Genomic DNA, 22146 nt, shown 5'->3' on the forward strand with positions numbered 1-22146 from the left:
CTTCATAATATGAAATGTTAACAGTAACATTTAACCTTACAGGGTATTATAACAAACATCTTCCACACTCAAAGCACTGTACAAATGCTTATTAGTGTTAATATTGGTTTTAAGTGTAGTTGCTGAAATCAACAATGTGGTGCCATGAGGGTAGAAGCAGCAGTGGTTAGGTCTGGATATGGATTTGTGATACTGAACCTTTGATAATCAGTGGTTTGCAGCCAAACAGCTAATGGCAGCTCTGAGTGTAACAGAAAACTCAAATTGAGAAACCCAGTTTATTGTTGCTATTCACCGAAGGAAAAAAGATCCTTGTGCATGTGCACTAGAGGAGCATTTTGGATCTTAGTTGTACCTTTTTATTGTGGAAAGGTGGGGTGTGCTTGTTTGCGCATGCGCCTCATTCTCATTGCTTGCAGAGACTTACACTCCAGCAGGCAGCAAGTACGGTGTTGAGTAAATAGGGAAAAGTGACTTATGCATTCCTAAGATTTTCTGAAGACTTGGGGTACTAGAGTTAAGCTGAGAAATAGTTCAGGCTCATACACTTGCCACTTATTTGGACAGGTGGTGTTCACTAAGTGTATTTTTTAACAATGATGTTTCCTTAATTATTGCTGAAGCAGAATGGCAAGAGCCTGAATTTGACTAGTATTCAAGGAGGAATATTACCACCTTCTAGGGTCTTGATAGACTCCACAATTGTGTGGTGTAAGCATGCAAAACTGGATACAAGGAAAGCTGAGTGAAACATGAGTGCCCGATGGTGTCAGTATTAATTAAATTAAAATCTGTCCAAAGGCCATTAAGTAAACATTTCAATCTATCATAGAAGCAGATCTCGTTCACGAAGTTATTCAAGATCTCGCAGCAAGTCTAGATCTGCAAGATCTTCCAAGTCAACCAGCAAGTCTCGTTCTCGTAGCCGTACACCCGAAAAGAGGAGCTCCCGCAGCCGTACACCCGAAAGGAAGGGTTCTGAGAAAAACCATCACTCTGGCCCACAAAATTCCTCTCCATCTCCTCCAGCCAAGAAGAGATCTCGCTCTAGGTCGAGCTCTGCTGAAAGCCGCAGTTAAGGTATTTCGAGAGCTGTATAAATATTTCATTTCTAAATCAAATTTTCTACAAGCTTGAATAAGTTGCAAATGGGCGGGGGGGAATAATTCATCAGGTGAGCATAGACCTCTGAAGAGTGGATGTGAACTCCCCACCCATCCCCACCCTTAATGGAGTTAAGTAAATTGTAACCATTTAATAAAACAACTTCAATCGACAAATTATAATTACCCGCCTGTACTATGTACTACTGTAGGTGAAGCCTTGCTGACTAAAGCAGCACAGCATAATGAGATTTTGCCCTTGCCATTGAATATGATAAATTTAAGAGATGGACTGTAGTACCACTTTTCAGAGTCCTTGGGCTGTGCTGCTTGTTCCCATATGGATGATCCACTAGTTAGCATCCAATACACCACCATGGCTGAGCTTAACTGGTTATTAACATGCAGTTTTAAGAAGCTCTGGCTAACATTCCCAATATACAATAGTAGTGCACAGGAGGGCATTTGGGTTGTGTATAAGCTTTGCTGATTCTAAACTAGTATTTACATGAAGAGAGACAAAGCAGGAAAGATTTTTAATGTTGGTGGTTAAGCTGATGCTGTGCATTTCGAAATGCAAGTTTAGAATAAACCCTTGACAAGAAGTGTCTTCTGCTTTGAGTTGCATCTAGATTGGATAAATAGTTTACAGAACTCTTCCTTTTAGAAATAATCTAAACAGATGGGATGCCAGTACAGCAGCTTAGGCGAATAGTTAACCTGTTGTCTGAGAAGGTGTCATTTTACAGAGGCAGCTCTTTGAAAACTACAAATATATCAATTTTGTTGGAATTCAAGTTCTTTTTAATATTGCAAGGAATGCATTGTTCGCTATGGCCACCAGAGTGCGACACTAAATACTGCAGGTACATGTGGTATTGGTACCAGTAAAATGTCAAATTTAAGAGGGGAGGATTATTTTCAAACTGTCAACACAAACTTCCAGTAAAAGCTTATTGTGATGTGAATTAATGCTAAAGTGTAAAAGGGCATTTTCTGGGGTTTATGAAACATGCTTTAGTTTTTGTTAGTAAGTAGTGCTTTGTTAGTCCTTAATAATTTTGTGATCACTAAACTATCTGGCTTCCACATACCTAAAAATGAGGGAATTTGTAAACTGAACCCTAAAATGTTTAAATGTATTGATGTGACACAGTACATTCAATAAATGTTTCTCCCCTGCTTACTGCAGCTTCAGCGGTCTTTCTGTGTTCATTAAAAGCTAAGTTTGTAAACTTTTTTCTTTGTTAGCAAGTTTTTATTTTCAATAAAATTGATACATAATAAAACACTAGTTTGTCGGATCATTACTCAAATTCATTACAAGTGAGTTTTTTCTTCCCTAATTGCTTTGTGTATTTCCACCACCTTAGACAAAGCAATTATTAAAAACTAGCTGGCCTCTAGTTCTCCCCTTTCCCGCTTCCCATCCCATTGAGTCTTCCTCTGCCTACCACTCACTGTGTATCAAACTAGGAGTCATCTGTGCATACCTTTGCTCTTATGGAAGCATAAGACAATTACAAACATTTGGTGTGTGAGAAGCTATTCTGGTTTGGCACCACAGGACAAGAGTCAAATGCTGTAACAAGATTGATTGGATTGGCCAAAGTTTTTTCCCTTTGTCTGTATATTGTAACTTCATTGCAATAATTAAGGGTGATGATACATGTAAATATAACTAAAGGTGGGAGGAGAATCCCTTTAATACAGCTTAACATAATAGGATACAACCAACGTGGGTGGGCAGGGGGGATTTTTATTTAAAAACCACCAAGGATATCTGACATATTTCAAAGCATAAACAGTTCATTAAAGTTTGACTAAATTGCTAAGAATTCTTCTTTACCTTACCAACAAAAAACCCAGTTCAAATGCTGTCAAAGAACATATCAGTAAGTTGTAATTCAGGAGTAAACTTGTCCTTGCAGTGTCATAATCCTTTTGGTAACAACTCAAGCATGAAGAATCCACAGTTCGTCATACAGTGCTAAATTCCATAGGCTAGGGATGTACCCCAACAAAACATGGACATCCTTAACAGACAATAACTGCAATGTCATATTAACTACCTTTGAATTTCAAAACAAACTGGTGTGAAAACTGGACAGGATCAAACCATATGTGTAAGTGTACCTCATACAAATTATACCTCCAACACCTAGCAAGTTGCAACCAACCCTTATTAAACATTCTCTGTCGTGTCCAATAGACACAGAATAAAAGTTTCCACTATCTAAAATCTAGATCTAAAAAGGCACGTTTCATTGCCCTCAATGCAACCTGCCATTGATTTAATAAAATAGGGTATTCAAGGTCATTATTTCAAAGATCTCAGATATAATCAATATCAATCTCATCAATAGCTTTAAGTATTGAAAGGTTACAGGCCTAGGTGCATCTAATAAATGTTCCAAATCTAATAATAAAGATAAACTTTTACAGTCTTTGACCAGTACAGAAGTAAGAAAAAGTCAGGCCCATACAACTATATAGCAACAATATAACTTTACAAATATACAGTAGCATAGTAAATTTCTCCAGTAGATTACTCATTAGATGCTGTTATATTCATTGCTATTACACAAAACCTCGCCATGTGAATAAAGTTGGCTTGATGGTCTGACAGGAGAAATAAAATATATGCTTCCTCTGCCTGGTAGGTCCTTAATTGGGGGTAAAATTAACAACTCATGCGAATCCCTATAAAAATTACAGTATAATAAAACACGACCCACATCCTCTATGGCCTGTGTACTACATGGGCAGTAATGTTGAGAATAAGGAATCCTACCATATTTACCATGTAAGACCCCTAAGGGCAATATGTCAAAGCGGGCCAGTGCAAATGCTCTATGACCGTGGTTCCCAAACTCAAAGCCTCCAGCTGTTGCTGAACTACAGCTCCTATCATCCCTTGCCACAATAAATTGTAACTGGGGCTGATAGGAGTTAGTTTAGCAACAGCTGGAGGCTCCCAGTTTGGGAACCACTGTTCTCCCTCAGAAGAGGATTGTATCCGATGACAGGATGGGTTGTCACGACCTACTGCTCGACAGTCAGGGCCAATCAAAAACTTTGTGGCTAGCCAGGAGGGAGGGACCAACCCCTCAGACTTCAGTTCTTCGCCCTGTCTTGCTCCAAGCAGGTGCTGTGTTGTGCTTGGAGGATGGGCTGCTGCTGCAGGAGGTGGCGCCCGGGTCCTCTGACTGGGACGGAGCCGCTCCACCTGCAAAGCGTCCCTGCCCTTCCTCCAGCCGACAGTACGCTGCAGGCGCCGAGTCGGGAGAGGAGGAGATTCCGCCAGCGTTCACGGCGCTGCTGAGGAGTTTGGCAGATTTGCCTGGCCAGTTGCAGCAGCTCCTTCTTCCCTTCCCGCCGTTATTCCCACCCAAACCCCTTCCCCTCAGCCTGTCGCCATTTTAGATGCTGCAGGTAGCGGCGCGGCCCCCATTTTGGGTGTCGGGGAGGGAGTCTCGCGTCCTTTAAGGGCCGAGGGTTTGCGGGCTGTGGGGCCCCCCTGCCACATGATGACCCCCCCCCAGTTGTCTCCTTGCCTGTCTCCCGTTCGGGCACATGGAAGTGTACCCCCCATAGGCAGTCAGCGTTCTGATGACTCTGACTCTGGTAAAGAGGAGGGAGAGTTATCAGGGGATGAGGGGGATCCTGGGACATCGCCTTCTCCCTCCTACCGATTGTTCACACCTGTGGACTACCCAGTCCTTTTACACAAGGTCTGTAAGAGCCTCCGCTTGGAAGGGGTGGTTCCGCCGGCCTCTGGGAACCAGGTGGGGGACCCCGAGGTCCTTCCCGCCTTCAAGCATCCTGAGGTGACTGTACCTTGTCCTCAGTTGTTTCTGGACATTATTCAGTCAGAATGGGACCATCCTACTGAGTGTAAGGGCCCCCCTCTAGTGCAGAGGTTATGGACAAGTTGAAGCTGCCACCTGTGGATGCTGAGGTGGCCGCCTTGGTCACGGGGGCTGTCCTCCCCAGGGATGGGGATGAGGTTCTCAAGAATCTTGACGATTAAAAAATGTGACGCTGCTCTGCGCAGATCGCATGAAGCGTCTGCCTTGTCTCTGAGGGCTTCTATGGCTAATTCTATGTTTGCAAGGGCGACTATCCTATGGGTGAAGGAGTTGGTTCCCCCTGAATTGCTTGCCCTAAGGCAGGGGCTCAATAAGTTGGGTAAGGCATCAGCCTTTATGGCAGATTCCTCCTTAGATGCAGCCCAGCTTTCTGCCAGGGCACTAGCATCGGATGTCACTGACAGGTGTTTACTGTGGTTGAAGAACTGGAAGGTGGACCAAAAGTCCAGGAGCAACTTAGCTAATTCAGCCTTCCGGGGTGGGAAGCTCTTTGGGGAGGTTTTGGAACCAGTTCTGATTGAGACCAGTGAAAAGAAAAAGGCAATGCCCTCAAGCGTTTCCCATCAGGAACGTAAAAGTCTTCCTTCTACGTCATCTACCAAGGGATATAAACCTTCATTTTGTTACAGGCAGAACAGGTAGGAGCGAGGGTCGTGGTCAAGGGCCCAATCCTCCTTTCGTGACTGCTCTTTCCGTTGCCCCCAGCATGCCGGTCAACAGGTCAAGCCCAGTTTCAAGAAGGGTTCCAACCAATGACTATCCCTTGCTGTCACTTCCTTTCCAGGTAGGGGGGCAGGTTGCAGTCATTTGCGGCGGCCTGGTCACAACGTGCATGGACGCTTGGCTACTCAGGACAGTGTCCCAGGGCTATGCTCTGGAGTTCGACCATCTTCCTTCAGACCACTATTTCCCCACTCCCCAGTCCCACAGGGCTCAAAAGTCACTTCTGATGTTGGAAGCTATCCAGCATCTGGTCAGCATTCAGGCAATCGAGCCTGTGCCCCTGGGGAAGCGGGGAGAGGGGATTTATTCCATTCTTTTTCTGGTTCCCCAAAAGAACGAGTGGAGAGCCATTTTGGATTTGAAGTACGTCAAACGTTTCCTCAGACAGAGGGGGTTTCGCATGGAAACCCTTCACACAATTTTGATGGTTCTCCAGGAGGGCGATTACCTCTCGCCTGTGGACCTCAAGGAGGCGTACCTTCATGTCCCTATCCTGGCCCAGGACAGACGTTTCCTGCGGTTCGCGTACCAGGGGTCGCACTTTCAGTATCGGGCACTGCCCTTTGGTCTTTTGACTGCGCCAAGGGTGTTTGGCGCAGTCAGAAGAGCTCCTGGTGGCGCAGTGGTAAAACTGCTGCCCTGTAACCAGAAGGTTACAAGTTCGATCCTGACCAGTGGCTCAAGGTTGACTCAGCCTTCCATCCTTCCGAGGTCGGTAAAATGAGTACCCAGAATGTTGGGGGCAATATGCTAAATCATTGTAAACAGCTTAGAGCTCCGGCTATAAAGCGGTATATAAATGTAAGTGCTGCTGCAGTGCTGTTGCTGTTTACCAAATTCATGGTGGCACTCGTGGCACACTTGAGGACCAAGGGGGTTCACCTTTATCCGTATTTGGACGACTTTTTGCTGAGGTCGTCATCCTTCCAGAGGGCCCAGGAGGATATACAGGCAACCCTGTTGGTTCTGGAGTCCCACGGTTTCATGGTGAACTTCAAGAAGAGCTCCCTTGTTCCCCAGACGAAACTGGTTCATCTCGGGGCTGTTATTGACACAGTCGAGGGGACTGTATGTCTCCCGCCCGAACGCAGGGTCAAGCTTGCATCCAAGTGCCATTTCTTAGTCCTACGCCCCAGGTCCGATCTCCTCTCCCTGAGTCAGTTTCAAGGGCTCATGGTTTCCACCATAGGGATCGTTCCTTGGAGTCATTTCCACTCCCGCCCCCTCCAGTGGCTGTTGTTGCCGTTTCAGGAGCAGATTGCCAGTCGGTCCAGGCTCCAGGTCTCCCTGCCTCCACAGATCCAACGCTCCCTGAGATGGTGGTTTTCTCCAGCAGCAAAAAAGGGGGTGAGGTTTCTTCCGATGCCTCGGGTCCAGGTGACAACAGATGTCAGCCTTCAGGGCTGGGGGGGTCATTGCCTTCATCTTCTGGCTCAGGGGTGCTGGTTGGAGGAGGAGGCTTCCAACTCCATAAACTGGCTAGAATTGTGAGCGATCAAGCTGGTTCTGCAAGAGTTCCTTCCTGTGGTTCACGCCCAGCATGTCCTGGTTCGCACGGACAGTGCAACCTCCAAGGCCCATGTCAACCGTCAGGGCGGGACAAGGTCCCGGTCCCTGATGCAGGAGGCCTCCCTCCTGTTGGAGTGGGCAGAGGAACACCTTCTCTCCTTGCAGACGGATCACATCAGTGGGGTGTCCAACACCCTTGCAGATTGGCTCAGACGGTCTCACATGGACCCCGCGGAGTGGTCTCTGGACCCCCAAGTCTCCCATCGGGTGGTTCGGCATTTTGGCCATCCATCCCTGGACCTGTTCGCCTCCCCAGCAAACGCCAAACTAGACCAGTACCTCACACGGTATCAGGTTTCCGGGGCCGCGGGGACAGACGCTCTAACATTCCTATGGCCGAGGGAGTTGTTGTATGCCTTCCCCCACTTCGCCATTCTACCTCAGACCATTCGAAGGATACGCGAGCTTCGGGCAGAGGTCCTTCTGGTGGCCCCGCATTGGCCGCGGAGGCCATGGTTCTCGGACCTGGTAGCGCTGTCGTCAGCTCCGCCAATGCCCCTGGGGTCCCATCCTCAGCTTCTCAGTCAGGGTCCCCTTTTTCATCCAGAACCAGCGTGGCTCAGCCTCTACACATGGAGGTTGAGCGGGAGGCTCTAGTAGTTTCTGGCTACTCTAGTTCTGTTCAACAGACCATTTTGGCTTCCCGCCGTCCTTCTACTGTTCGTGTATATCAGTCCACTTGGAAAGCATTCGCGACCTGGTGTGCTTCCTCTGGGATTCCTCCTCTTTCGGCTTCTGTTGCACAGGTGTTGGGGTTTTTGCAGAAGGGTCTTGATTCTGGGCTTCGGCCCAATACTCTCCATCGCCAGGTTTTTGCCTTGTCTACTGTCTTGCAGGTGTAGGGAGTTCCCACCCTATCGGCACATCCTCATGTTCAGAGGTTTTTAAAAGGAGCAGCAGTTTTGAAGCCACCTATGGTCCACAGGTTTCCTACCTGGGACTTGAATTTGGTTCTCAGAGCTCTCACCAAGGCGCCTTTCAAGCCTTTGCATTCGGTTCCTCTACAGTTGTTGACCTTTAAGGTATTGTTTTTGGTGGCAATTACTTCTACGCGGCGGGTAGCAGACTTGGGCGCGCTATCCGTGCATAAGGAGTTGTGTCTAGTTTATCCTGACTATGTTTTGTTACGTACTGATCCATCTTATCTACCTAAGGTCAATTCAGTTTTCCATCGCGCACAGGAGCTGATGTTGCCTTCTTTCTGTCCACATCCTTCTTGCACGAAGGAGAAAGAATGGCATACGGTAGACGTGCGCAGGGCTGTTAAGATTTACCTGCGGCGCACGAAGGCGATTCGGACCACAGAGTCCTTCTTTGTCTCATTCAGGGACTGTGCTCTGGGCAGGCGAGTCTTCACTGCTACGTTGTCACATTGGATATGCCAGTGTATCCTACTGGCATATTCTGCTACAGGGGCTCCTGCTGGGATCACTGCCCACTCCACTCGAGTGCGGCTGCATCTGCCGCTTTTTCCACCTTGGTGCCTCTGGTGGATATTTGCCGGGCGGCAACCTGGGCTTCTCTCTCAACCTTCGTGAAACATTATAAAATTCACGATTGAACCTCGGCCGACGCCTCTTTTGGCAGGCGCATTTTGCAGCAGGTGGTTCCACAATAGGACCAGACCTTGTAGCTCCCACCCTGGTTTTTTCATAGGGCTTTGGCAGGTCCCATCCTGTCATCGGATACAATCCTCTTCTGAGGGAGAATGAATCGTTGTCACTTACCTGAATGGTCATTCTCCTCAGAAGTATGGATTGTATCCAACCCTCCCGCTTGTGTGTCTGGTCTTTATCTTTTCTGGCTATCCTCTGCCTGTCCTTCACATATTTATGTGGGGAGGTTTTCCTCCTGGGCAGTCTGACCTCCCTGGGGTGGTTTTTGAGTTAGGGCACTGCTCGTTCCTGACGAGTCTTTCATGTTCCTATTCAGTCTGTTCTAATTGCCGTTTTCTTTGGCTCTGTTTACTGTGTTTTTTCTATCTTTTGGAGCACGAGTTCGCTGGCTAAGTACTGAAATCTGAGGGGTTGGTCCCTCCCTCCTGACTAGCCACAAAGTTTTTGATTGGCCCTTTCTGTGGAGTAGTAGGTCATGACAACCCATCCTGTCATCGGATACAATCCATACTTCTGAGGAGAATGACCATTCAGGTAAGTGCCAACAATTCACTCTATGATATTTGGAAGTTATTAGGGCTTGACAATAATCAGCTGGCTTGGTGCAATAATAAAGATGGAATTTCAGAAGCTGCAGTTTCATCAGGACCAAAGAGCCATGACCATAAATGCTTTAGCTGGATTAGCCAGCTAGCATCTGAAGGTACATCAAACTCTGCTCTCAAAGTCTAAATTTTTTTTTAAAAAAAAGTTTCAGAAGTAATAAAAAGACTAACAAGCAAACTTCAAAACTGGGATTCACCCACTCAAAACCACGTCTAAAACCCAGGATTCTGGGGTAAATCAAAGAAGTAGATTATAGAACCAAGTGGAATATTATAGTTAATATAATTGCAACAATATGTTTTATGAATCCTGAGCTTTCTAATCTAATTAAAGGTATATTATTTGATAATATACCATTGGTGATAACTTATGAATAGGGAGACTTATATAGTAGTCCAAGTCAAAAAACTTGGGAGGAAATCCAAATTTGATCAAAACTTGTTTCAAGAACCCCAGATGGACCATATCAAATGGTCCACATCTAAACGCTCTACATCTAAAGAAATTATAGCAGCCGGGCCTTGCTTCTCTGAGAATGGAGCTAAAACATCAATCAACAAACAATTTGATGTCTGATACTTATTGGCCAGATATAAATCTGGTCTGAACAGGCTGAATAATGGTAGGAAGCACAGTCATGCCAACACCTTAGCATCAATATTTAACAAGGTGATAGGTCTATAGCTAGTACACAGTTCAGAGTCTTTAGTGGGCTTAAGAAGAACTGTTATATAAGCTTCATCAGAAGGAGGGAGATACTTTTTTAAAAAAAGAAAGGTAAATGCCTTGCTCTTGTGGGACAGAATCAAGGACTGTACTAGCCATTCTCAGGTGTCTGGTGCTGGAGGCTGACTCAGCCTGGACATAAAGAATGGACAATTAGCTTCTGAAATCTCAGGTTCTGTTGGCCAATTGGAATGTTCCCCCAGACCCCTACATCTGTGTGGTAGCTTCTTCTCCGATCCTCCCCATCAGTCAATGAGAGCATCCCCAGGAACTGCATCATTGTGCGGCCTGAGGGATGTTCCCATTGGCCGGTGATAAGGGAAGGTATTGCCAATGAAGAACCTGGCAGTGACAGCAGCTCCAGCTCCTCCCCCTGCCACACACACACTCTCTCTTGGGGAGGGGGAGGATTGCTACCACTACTGCACCATGATAGCAGCTTCCCACCCTCAGATGACAAGGAGTTGTCACCAAAACTACTGCTGCATCTTTTGGGGACAGCTGTTCCCCGTCCCACCTTCTGAAGGCCTCAGCAGTGGCTGTTTTCTTCTCATCCACCAAGTGAGGGGAGAGGAGGAGCTTTTCTGTAAGCTTGTAACCTTGTGGGTGTGGACAAGGGTCAGTGCCGGCCTTGGGCAGAAATGTAACTCATGATGTTTCTGGGACCGGTCTATCACCATGGGCAGTAGCGGCCGGTGAGGGCGCCGGTGGAGGGGTGGTGAGAGGCACCTTTAAGAGTAAAAGAATAGGTGCTTATCTCCGCTCTCGCTGCACCTGAATGCTGCTCGGAGCCGATCCCCCGCCAGCAGCCAGGTGAGTGGTGGAGGCGATCCCCCACCGCAGGGGGTGCTGGGCGGCACACTGCTTCTCCAAGCAGTGTTCAGGTGCGGCGAGAGCAGAGGTGAGCACCTATTCTTTTACTCTTAAAGGTGCCTCTTGCCGCCCCCTCCACTGGCGCCCTCACTGGCCACTACTGCATGTGGGGGACATGCATATCAACTGAAGGATGGCATAACTATTTCTCCTTATTTCTCCATGCAAGTACTAAATGGGTGCTATGGACTGATAACATATGTAGTTGCCCAGCCCAATTAACAATGGTTCTCAAACTCCCTTTTAAAAATTTATTATATTGGAATTTTTTAATATTCAGAGTGCAATCATAAGAAACAACACTTCTGCACTAATAGGTGTATTAGCTCCCCCAACTATCTCTCCCCATTAAACCTAACACAATGAAAGAAGAGTGACAGAGAAGAAATTATCCCGTATATCCAGAGATTTACTACAAACTGGTAAACCCCATGGTTTATTTTGCTATAGATACAGATTGCAGCTCAGAATGCAAAGAAAACCAAGAAGTCACCCCAAATAGCCTGGAATTTTTAATTAACTCATTTTATGGTATGTCACCTTTTCCTTAGCTGCCAAAGCTAACAAGTTCATCGACTGATTAAGTCCTGTCAAGTTGGTATTGACTCTTAGCAACCACATAGATTCAATCCAGGATGATCTGTCTTCAACTTGACCTTTAAGGTCTCTCAGTGGTGCATTTATTGCTGTTGTAATCAAGTCCATCCACCTTGCTGCTGGTCATCTTCTTCTCTTTCCTTCAATTTCCCCCAGCATTATAGGCTTCTCAAGGGAGCTGGGTCTGTGCATAATGTGTCCGAAGTATGATGGTTTGAGCCTGGTCATTTGTGCCTCGAGTGAAAATTCTGGATTGATTTGTTCTATGATCCATTTGTTTGTTTTCCTGGCTGTCCATGGTATCTTCAAAAGTCTTCTCCAGCACCAAAGTATACGTCAGGAGAAGACTTTGCCTTCTCTCTGGAGAATTAAACACTTAGTCACCACTAAGGCCCTCGGCAACTGTGCCTTCTGAACCCTAGTCTGCTGCTAGGCCTAATAGACCATGTATTGAGTTGAAATCATAAGAAGTGTCACGAACCAAAGTAACTCTTGTCAGGACATCTTTCAAAAGGGGTGTCTGCCAACACTTGTCATCAACTAAAGCAAAGAAATGAGCTGGAGTCCAGTGAACCTGGAGCATTACTTTCTGCTGAATCAAAGTGAGGCTTAAGTTTATGCCTCTCCTTTCTTTGGATAACTTTCCTGAGTTGGGATCTAATCTCAATGCACATCTAAGAAACCTCACATAACCTTACTAAACTATGATCTCGTCTCCAGCGGTAGGATTATTGTGGACCCATTGCAAACAGGTTGCCTGAAGACCTCAAGACCAGAGCCCTCCTTTCCTGGTTGGTTGGGAGGCTGGTTTGCCATACTTAGAGATTGGAGGGCCACTTCCTAGTTTTCCAGTCAGCTGGAGGCAATGAAATGGGTGATGACTAGAGCAGCAGTGATGGAAAATTCATGATGTGTGCAATAGAACATGTACCAGCGTTCTGTAATAGAGAACATAAGAACAGCCCTGCTAGATCAGGCCCAAGGCCTATCTAGTCCAGCATCCCGTTTCACACAGTGGCCCACCAGATGCCGCTGGAAGCCACAGGCAGGAGTTGAGGGCATGCCCTCTCTCCTGCTGTTACTCCCCTGCAACTGGTACCCAGAGGCACCCCACCCCAGAGGCTGGAGGTGGCCTACAGCCCTCCGACTAGTAGCCATCAATAGACCTCCATGAAGTTATCCAAACCCCTCTTAAAGCCATCCAGGTTGTTGGCTGTCACCACATCTCATAGCAGAGAATTCCACAAGTTGATTATGCGTGGTGTGAAAAAGCCATTTGCTGGTCCTAGATTCCCCGGCACTCAATTTCATGGGATGACCCCTGGTTCTAGTGTTATGGGAGAGGGAGAAGTATTTCTCTCTATCCACTTTCTCCACACCATGCATGATTTTATAGACCTCTATCATGTCTCCCCGCAGTTGTCTTTTTTCCTGAACTGAATAGCCCCAGGTGTTGTAGCCTAGCCTCATAAGAAAGGTGCTCTAGGCCCTTGATCATCTTGGTTGCCCTCTTCTGCACCTTTTCCAGTTCTACAATGTCCTTTTTTAGATGTAGTGACCAGAATTGTATGCAGTACTCCAGGTGTGGCCGCACCATAGTTTTGTATAAGGGCATTAGAATATTACCAGTTTTATTTTTCATTCCTCTTCCTAATGATCCCTAGCATGGAATTGGCTTTTTTTACAGCTGCCACACACTGAGTCGACACTTTCAACGAGCTGTCCACCACGACCCCAAGATCCCTCTCCTGGTCAGTCACCAACAGCTCAGATCCCATCAGCATATACTTGAAGTTGGGGTTCTTCGTCCCAATGTGCATCACTTTACACTTGCCAACATTGAACCGCATTTGCCACTTTGTCGCCCACTCACCCAATTTGGAGAGATCCTTTTGGAGCTCTTCACAATCAGTTATGGATTTCACTACCCGAAAGAGTTTGGTATCATCTGCAAGTTTGGCCACCTCGCCGCTTACCCCTGCTTCTAGATCATTGATGAATAAATTAAAAAGCACCGGTCCCAGTACAGATCCCTGGGGGACCCCACTTCTTACTTCCCTCCATTGTGAAAACTCTCCATTTATACCTACCCTCTGTTTCCTGTCTTTCAACCAGTTAGCAATCCACACATGTACTTGTCCCCTTATCCCATGACCACTAAGTTTCCTCAGGAGTCTTTGATGAGGAACTTTGTCAAAAGCTTTTTGGAAGTCCAGGTATACTATGTCAACTGGATCACCCTGCACACTTGTTGACACTCTCAAAGAACTCCAAAAGGTTGGTCAGGCAAGATTTACCTTTGTGGAACCCATGCTGGTTCACTCCCAGCAGGGCCTGTTCTTCTGTGTGCTTTACAATTTTATCCTTGAGGATGCTTTCTATCAATTTGCCTGGAACAGATGTTAAGCTAACCGGCCTGTAATTTCCCGGATCACCCCTGGATCCCTTCTTGAAAATCGGTGTTACATTGTGCTACTCTCTACTCCTCTGGTACAGAACCTGATTGCAGGGATAAGTTATATATTTTAGCAAGGAGGCCAACAATTTCACATTTGAGTTATTTGAGGACTCTAGGATGGATGCCATCTGGCCCTGGTGATTTGTTAGTTTTCAGTTTTTCCAGACAGTTTAGAACATCATCTCTCATCACTTCCATCTGGCTCAGTTCTTTAGCCTCCATCCCTAAAAAGCCTGGTTCAGGAACAGGTATATGCTCAGTATCCTCTGCCGTGAAGACGGATGCAAAGAATTCATTTAGCTTCTCTGCAACCTCCATATCCTCCTTAATAATCCTTTTCACTCCCTCATTTTCTAATGGTCCAGCTGCCTCCCTGGCAAGTTTCCTGCTTCTGATGTATTTAAAGAAGTTTTTGTTATTCCCCTTGATGCTTTTAGCTAAATGTTCCTCAAACTCTCTTTTCACCTCCCTCTTTTCGCCTCTAGAGCCTACACTGTGGTGGTTATGGCAGTAAAGAAGTCTTTTCTGCCACCATCACACCTGCACAGTCTTCCTGCAGTTATTTCAGGTGATCAAAGGACTATTACATCTTGGGGAGGCAGAAAGAAAGAACGCTCTAGTACACACTTGGACTTGTTTGCGAGACACTTATCAGATAAGATTGCCTACATAAATTCTAACATGGATGCCATCATTGGTACAATTCCAGTGGAGGTATCTGGACAACTTCTTATGCTGCTAGGATGGTCCATAGAATTGTTGGCCTAGGTTCAGCCTGTGTTGGGTGCAGTTGCAAATTGCAAAGTGAAAAACAGTTTGCAGCTTAGAGATACTTCTGGGACTCAGCCTTCAGCCTGGAGGCTCAGGTGATGGCTGTGGCCAGAGGAGGCTGACCCACTTGCTTGGTGCACCAGCTGCAACCACTCCAAGGAAAGGCAAATCTGGCTATAGCAAAGCATCATAGTTACATCCTGTTTGGATTATTGCAATGCACTCTTATGTGGGAATGCCTATGACAAATAAAAAGCCTTCTGCTGGCTTTGGGGGTTAAGACCTTTTTGTTAACCTTTCAGTGGGCTAATTCGTGTATTTATGATTTGTTGTTTACTGCTGTGATGTGGTGGTTTTCTAATCTATTGTTTTCTGCATTATTTTAAGTGCTATATTTTTATGGTGATTTTATATTCTGTTAGGTGCATTGGGCATCACTGGATGGAAAGGCAGCTTATAAATATGAAAAATAAATAACCACGCTTCCAGCAACGTTAGGGCTTATTGCTATTTTTTCCAGTCCATGCAATGCCCCGGCCTCTTTTCAGTCAAGTATCCTTTCAGTCATATCCTAATATGCAGCATAAGTGACCAAAGCACTCACTCACGTTTTGCTATAAGGGGAACTAACTGTCTTGGACTTGTTACTCCACTAGAGGATGTCTGTGCATTTTCTGGACAAACAATTCAGCTTTTGGCCTAGAATTTTTCTCAAAACATATCAGTCTGAATTGCAGCACCCAGAATTCCCACATTTATATTCTATAAAGCTCTTTTGGGATGCAGAAAATATTGAAGAGGCTGCTGAGAATCATTTTCACAGAAAGCTGGGAGGATCAGTAGTAAGCAGATAGCACTTCACATGAATGAATATGCAATGGTTGGGTGAAAATAATTTCTTTCTGTACAGAGGAAATCCAAAGCTATGTTTCAACCATTAGATGGCACTCATGCTACAGCTGGAAGATTTATTATTTTGAACAGAAAAAAGAAAGGAAAGATTGTGCTGTCGAGTCGGTGTCGGCTCCTAGCGATCACATAGATTTGTCTATCCCTGTTGTTTTCTTGGTAGAATACAGGAGTGGTTTACCAGTGCCTCCTCCCGCATAGTATGAGAGGATGCCTTCAACATCTCCCTATATTGCTGCTGCTCAATATAGGTTTCTAAAGATATATTTACGGGGCATGGAACCCTTTAAAACCAATTATGAATTGCCGCTGGTATGTTTCCCAGACTATGTGAAACTCCTATATCGGGCAGCAGCGATATAGGAAAGATGCTGAAAGGCGTCATCTCATACTGTGCAGGAGATGGCAATGGTAAACCCCTCCCGTATTCTTCCAAAGAAAACCACAGGGCTCTGTGGTCACCAGGAGTCGACTCCGATGCAAAGGCACACTTTAATAGTCTCAGAAGATTACAGCAAGGACTCAGACTTAAGTTCAAGGCAAGGTTTGCAGGATCATGACGTAAGTGAGGCAAGAACTGCGTTGCAAGAAGTCTGCCACAGCAACAGGAGAATAAAATCTTCAAAAGATCATCTCTCTAGGATGTTCCTTAGTGGTTTAAACTTTACAAAATGGAATTGATGCAGCAATTCTGCAACAAAAAGTTCTAGGCAATAGCTGAAAAGCAACTAGGAAGCAGAGTTCAACAAATTAGGGCTGTGCGATGCCAGATTGAGAATTTTGGAAATGGCCAACATAGGCCATTTTGGAGGGTATCAGAGATATTCCAAATCCAAAATAGAGAAGCCTAGTTCAGTTTGGAGTTCTCTGACACCGGGAAATTCTGGAGCACTTCAGAAGTGGCATTCCAAATGGTGGTGGGAGTCTACATTCTCCCCCTCCCCCACAAACATGGCTGGGGGCAGGTGGGGTGATCTTCTGGCATCTATCTTCCGGCCCACCTGCCTGTGCATTTATTTCTTAGATTTATTTTTTTTAAAGCTGGTTATGTTAAATAAAATTTTAAAAAGAAAGTTGTAGATTTTCAGATGTTGCATCACTTCCCTTGCGATTCTCTGATATATCATTTTTCATCCACGATTCACTGAGAGTACAATTTCTGGGTACAATTAATTTAAATACAATGAATGGTCAGAATACAACTGCTTACCTCCATGCAAAGCAATCTTGTACACAGCACTGGGGAGGGCCCTCAAAGGGATGTGCAGCCACAGGAAACCCCAGTAATGTCTCGGAAGGCATGCAGAGAGCACTGGGAAATGCAGCCCTTCTCAATGCTTTTCCCATAGAGCTCTATGGGGAAAGCAGTGGGGAAAGACTACATTTCCCAACACTCCTTATGTATTTTCCAGGATGTCACTAGGACTTTGTGCTGCTGCACTTGAAGGGCCCTTCCCAGTGCTGTGCAACGTGTGCACACACAGCAGCAACTTCCGGTCACTTCCGCTCTGAGGAGGCACCGGGGCAGCAAGGAGGTACTCTGCCGCCCTGCCGGACTGTTTTAAAAGGCAGCGCCGGCAGGGGAAATGAGGCGAGGGAAGTAAGAACACCCTCCCCCGTCCTTGAAGCGATCACCCCTCTCCTCAAACAGGACGAACCACCTGTCTTCCAAACTGGCCCATAAAGGGCCTCCAAACCAGTTCTGTGCACATCCCGAGCACTGTGCAGAGGTAAGTGGTGGGAGCAGCTGCGTCTGTGTGGGACAAGGGGTGAGGTGCAGATGATTCCTCTTCAACCCTTCTTTGCACAGGCCTAGCAACTATTCAAAATCCTTCCAGTGGTGTTTTTTCTCTCTTTCTGTTTCTTGAACAAACATTTTACTTGATTTTTACCCTTGCTGTCTGAAAGGATACACCCACCTAGAAGCCAAGTCCTGAAGCCTTCTTAGGAAGCCCATGACAACAGGTAAGTAAGCTTACATAAGAACAGCCCTGCTGGATCAGACCGAAGGCCCATCCGGTCCAACAGCCTGCTTCACATAGTGGCCCACCAGAAGCTTCCGAGAAGCCCACAGGCAGGAGGTGAGGGCATGCTCTCTCTCCTGCTGTTGCTCCCCTACAACTGGTATTTAGAGGCAGCTTGCCTCTGAGGCTGGAGGAACAGGGCAATAAGCCACCTGAAGCATCTTAGCTGTCCAAATGTGAAACAACTCATCCATTTGCTATTCCTTCATACTCACAAGACAATGCAAAATGGATATCCAGGGGGGAGGGGGGCATTTCCCCCATCCAGCTTGAGAATTTCCCATTGAATTCAGTGGGGCTTACTCCCAGGTAAGGGGGTATAGAATTGCAGCTTCCGTGCCCACCTTGAGCATTTCCAGATGGGGCTTTTAGCTCCCATTCCTCTGGAATGGAGCGTGTGCGTTCACATATCGACCAGATTTACCTTGAAGTCCCTGTAAGCTACCGGGGAACACTCCAGACTGACACGATTCAGGTTTTTCATTGTGTGTTAAAGCATAGTCTGATTTATGTCCGTGGTAAAAAAATTCCACTTTTTGCATCAGTTTTTGGGGGCAAGTTAAAGTAAAGTAAAGCCTGCTGTGTTGAAATGCTCCTGGAAAAAGTCCCATGGAATGCACATGTAATGAAGAATAAATATTTTTAAAAGTTTGTATGAATGCCTGGTTTATCAGCCTTTACTGAAGTTATATCGTTTACAGATTTTATTGTAACAATAGGAACTAGAAATAAAGACTCCTAAGCAGTGTTCTCTCTAAGCTGTGTGTTCTGAACAGTCACACACAACAATCCTTTAAGTGCTGTGCACTTAATTATCACAGTTGTGTATATCCTCAGTGACAGCAACAGTGTTTCTCTTGTTTCTGGATGCTCACAGTCCAAGCCTGCATCTGCATCTGCACATGCTTCCTCTAAGTGTGACTGTGACAGTAATTACAGCAGGAGGCCACTGTTGTGGGGGCGGGCAGAAAAGGAACAAGACATTTCCTTGTCCCTTTGCACAAGGCAGTAGTGGCTGAGAGTTGAAATGAAGAGCTGAAGCCGCATCAGACGATGCAGAGGCTAGGGCAGCAGGTGACTGCAGCAGCAGCAGGGAACACACACACACACACACACACACACACACACACACACAGAGGAATCTTTTGTTATAGGAAATAAAGTGCCCCCCCAACATATCACTCCATGGTGCCCAAAGGAATTCAAGATGACTCCTCTTATGGAGGCTGTTTTAGCCCCACAAGTAAGTTTGGCAACCCTCCAGGATTGGCCTGGAGTCTCCAAGCATCAGCTGCCATTTCCAGGTGACGTTGGAAAGCAATTCTGGAGATTTGAATGGATTAAAATTTTTCATAATATTGTTGGAGGTTTTAAATGCTCAATTTCTGATTATTCGAACTTGGAACTGATTACTGGAACTGTCTGATTGGCTGGAACTGGAGGGCAGGATGACAGAAATATAGGACGAGGATGGGGAGCAGGAGGAGATCAAGGGAGCTGGCTATGGAGGACGGCTTAGCATGGAGCTGCTGCACCAGCAAGTGCCAGGCTGATATTGAGCTGCTTATAAATGGGACAGGAAGCCTCACCCCTTGCTGGACTCAACTGGCTCCCAATTTATGGCCTGTGTTGAGGCTTGCTTTCTTCTCCTCCCAAGCAGGCCTATCAGAAGGGGTGTCTGGGCAGGCAGGAGAGTGGTTGTCTACTGGTTCCGGACCTGGCGATGCCATGGTGCTGGGGTGCTCTTGTGGTGCTGGGGGTGATGAAGGAAGACCTTGAATGGGTACGAAGGTCCAGCTGTAGAGTGCGAGATCGCCTGAGATCTCAGGCTCCTCAGGAGGAACTTCCACAGGAAGAGCTAGCTGTCCCTCAGACTGGAGTCACCATGAGATCTTGGTGATCCTGCAGGGGAGGAGGAAGCATCATCATCATCAGGGACCAGGCATGACTAGATTTTGAAAAAGGGCCATCTTCATCTCTAATCATGTTAGCCTGCTTTGCTCATCACTAGAGATGAGGGCTCACAATCTAAAAAGAAACATGATAGACACCAGCAACAGTCACTGGAAGTACTATGCTGGGGGTGGATGGGGCCAGTTACTCTCCCCCTGCTAAATAAAGAGAATCACCACGTTAAAAAGGTGACTCTTTGCCCAGTTAGCAGGAGTAGTTAGCAGGGTTTTGACTGGGAAAGCAGGAGAAATTAGAGTATTTTCATGTATGTTCCAGAAATGTTACAGCAAATCATGTCAGGTCCACAACGTGTTCACTGATGGCAGCAGCACTAATACAGTACTACTCAATTTATTTATTTTTAAAGTATATATTATCTTGTCTATCTGATCTGGCCCTTCCTGTCAAGATTTCAGGGTAAGAATTCTGTTGCTTCCATCCCATAGTTCTGGACAATCTGCATGAATCAGTAGATATCATGAATTGGTACCTATGCTGACTTGCAATGATTTTCCTTCACTTTGCAGCTACAGCATTGTGCTACAGTAGCTCTGAAAGTGTTTTTGCAAGGAAGAAGACTAAAGTGCTCAGGAAGTGCTATGCAGAACAGAATCCAAGCAGAGGAACTAGTTATTTTCTGAGCGGAGCAATTCACATGTTGATTTTTGATGTAACAAAGAGATCACAACTTTGTTTTACTTCATCAGTTTTGTGTGACTATTTTTTAGATGCCCCCTCTTGTGGTCACTGCTGGTATATACCAGACCAAAGAGTTCTCAAGCCTCTCCCTCTGATGTGGAAACCAGGAAAATAGTCACCGTGTGAAACTGATGAGGTATGATAAGCTTTCAATGATGTTATCATTTTAAAACAATAATTTAATCAATCCTGAGTATACCATTTAGATTGCCAAAGGTGATTTGAGCAAAGATGGAGCTTCTCCCCCAGGGCAAATATCATCTGGTGTGGCCCTCTGGAGAACATGAAGCAGCATGGATAGAGCCTCAATTCACATCTCAGACCTTCGCCATCAGCATTCTGCCCTAATTCCCAATGAACTCTCTGAATTGTACATGATCCAGCCTAAGCGAATTCTTGCATTTCTTTTATTCCCAGTGCTGCCTCAAGATTGTAAGTCAGGAGGCTTCTAAACACTGATGCTCAATTCAGAGGCCGATATAGAATTTTAAGATTCCCATCACTGAGTTAAGTAGTCTGTCACTGGAAACTTGACACATTCATATTCTAATTCCACCCAATAAAAAGTATACTATGCAAATTATCTCTGGAAAAAGAACAGTGTTTGTTTGTACCATTTATTCCATAATGACCTACTTGAGAACTAATTGAGCTTCTAGTCAGGTTCTACCTATTATTATACATACACAAGTAACACTTAAAAATAATCAATAGTATTAAACAAATTAATGGCTTTTAATTCCTTAATATCTAGGTAGACTACCTGTGAATGTTCAAATAAATTGTCATAAGCCAATGGAAAGTTTTGAAAGCCAGTATAATTCCAGTCATTGGGAGCAAGTGACCATAATATTGAACGCTATGTTGGTAAAGGAACTCCTGAATCAAACCAAACAGTGGATATAATTATCTTACTACTGCACTCTTTGTAACTGTGCTGTGGTCATCTCTCACTAACTAGCAACTGTTCCTCATTAAATATTTTCTTCCTCAGTCATGTTTATGGCTTCCATTTATTTATTTTATCATTATTACTTCCAAATATATTTTTCCACTCCTGAACTTTAATCTAGGATATGTCTGCACCAGAACTTCTTTTTTTTTTTGAAGAAAAGAGATGGTTATCTCTTGTCCCTCAATGCCCCCTGGAGTGTTTGGGATGTTTCTTATATTATATTATTTATTATTATTTTACACAGTCAGACAGGTGTTATTGACTGGTTTATTTTATCCAGACATCGAGTCCTTCCCAAGGACCTGGGATGCCAGAATTTATTGTCAGTGTTGTTGCTGTTGTTATAGATATCGTCGCAGAATATAGGCTGTTCCCAGTAAAGCTGCTTTTTGTAATTGGCTGATGGTGATTTCTGTGGCCCCTATGGTGTTGAGGTGCTCTTCAAGGTCTTTTGGAACTGCACCCAGGGCACCAATTACCACTGGGATTATTTTGGTCTTTTTCTGCGACAGCCTTTCAATTTCAATTTGTAGATCTTCGTATTTTGTGATTTTTTTCTATTTCTTTTTCTTCTATTCTGCTATCCCCTGGTATTGCTATGTCAATTATTTTGACTTGTTTTTCTTTCTTCTCGACTACAGTTATATCTGGTGTATTGTGTGGCAGATGTTTGTCTGTTTGTAGTTGGAAGT

At 45.3% G+C, this 22146-nt stretch overlaps 1 protein-coding gene and 1 long non-coding RNA gene across 3 annotated transcripts in view; both read left to right on the forward strand.

The window, feature by feature from the left end:
* The window catches only part of LOC128332086 (serine/arginine-rich splicing factor 5-like), a 28657-nt gene extending 26316 nt beyond the window's left edge, over positions 1 to 2341 (forward strand). The window contains exon 9 of one of the 2 annotated variants that reach the window (XM_053266364.1): positions 836 to 2341. In XM_053266364.1, the coding sequence (XP_053122339.1) occupies positions 836 to 1079 (244 nt within the window). In that variant the 3' untranslated portion in view covers positions 1080 to 2341. Of the gene's footprint in view, positions 1 to 832 lie in introns of both variants that reach the window. The other variant, XM_053266357.1, reaches the window with a different exon arrangement.
* A 14960-nt stretch (positions 2342 to 17301) lies between these two features.
* LOC128340218 (uncharacterized) lies at positions 17302 to 21483 on the forward strand. Its single transcript, XR_008313524.1, has 3 exons — positions 17302 to 17553; positions 20529 to 20635; positions 21254 to 21483. It is a non-coding gene; the product is annotated as an uncharacterized LOC128340218 (long non-coding RNA).
* Positions 21484 to 22146: the final 663 nt, after the last annotated feature.

Source organism: Hemicordylus capensis, chromosome 1 (assembly GCF_027244095.1).
Source record: "Hemicordylus capensis ecotype Gifberg chromosome 1, rHemCap1.1.pri, whole genome shotgun sequence".
Classification (NCBI taxonomy): domain Eukaryota; kingdom Metazoa; phylum Chordata; class Lepidosauria; order Squamata; family Cordylidae; genus Hemicordylus; species Hemicordylus capensis.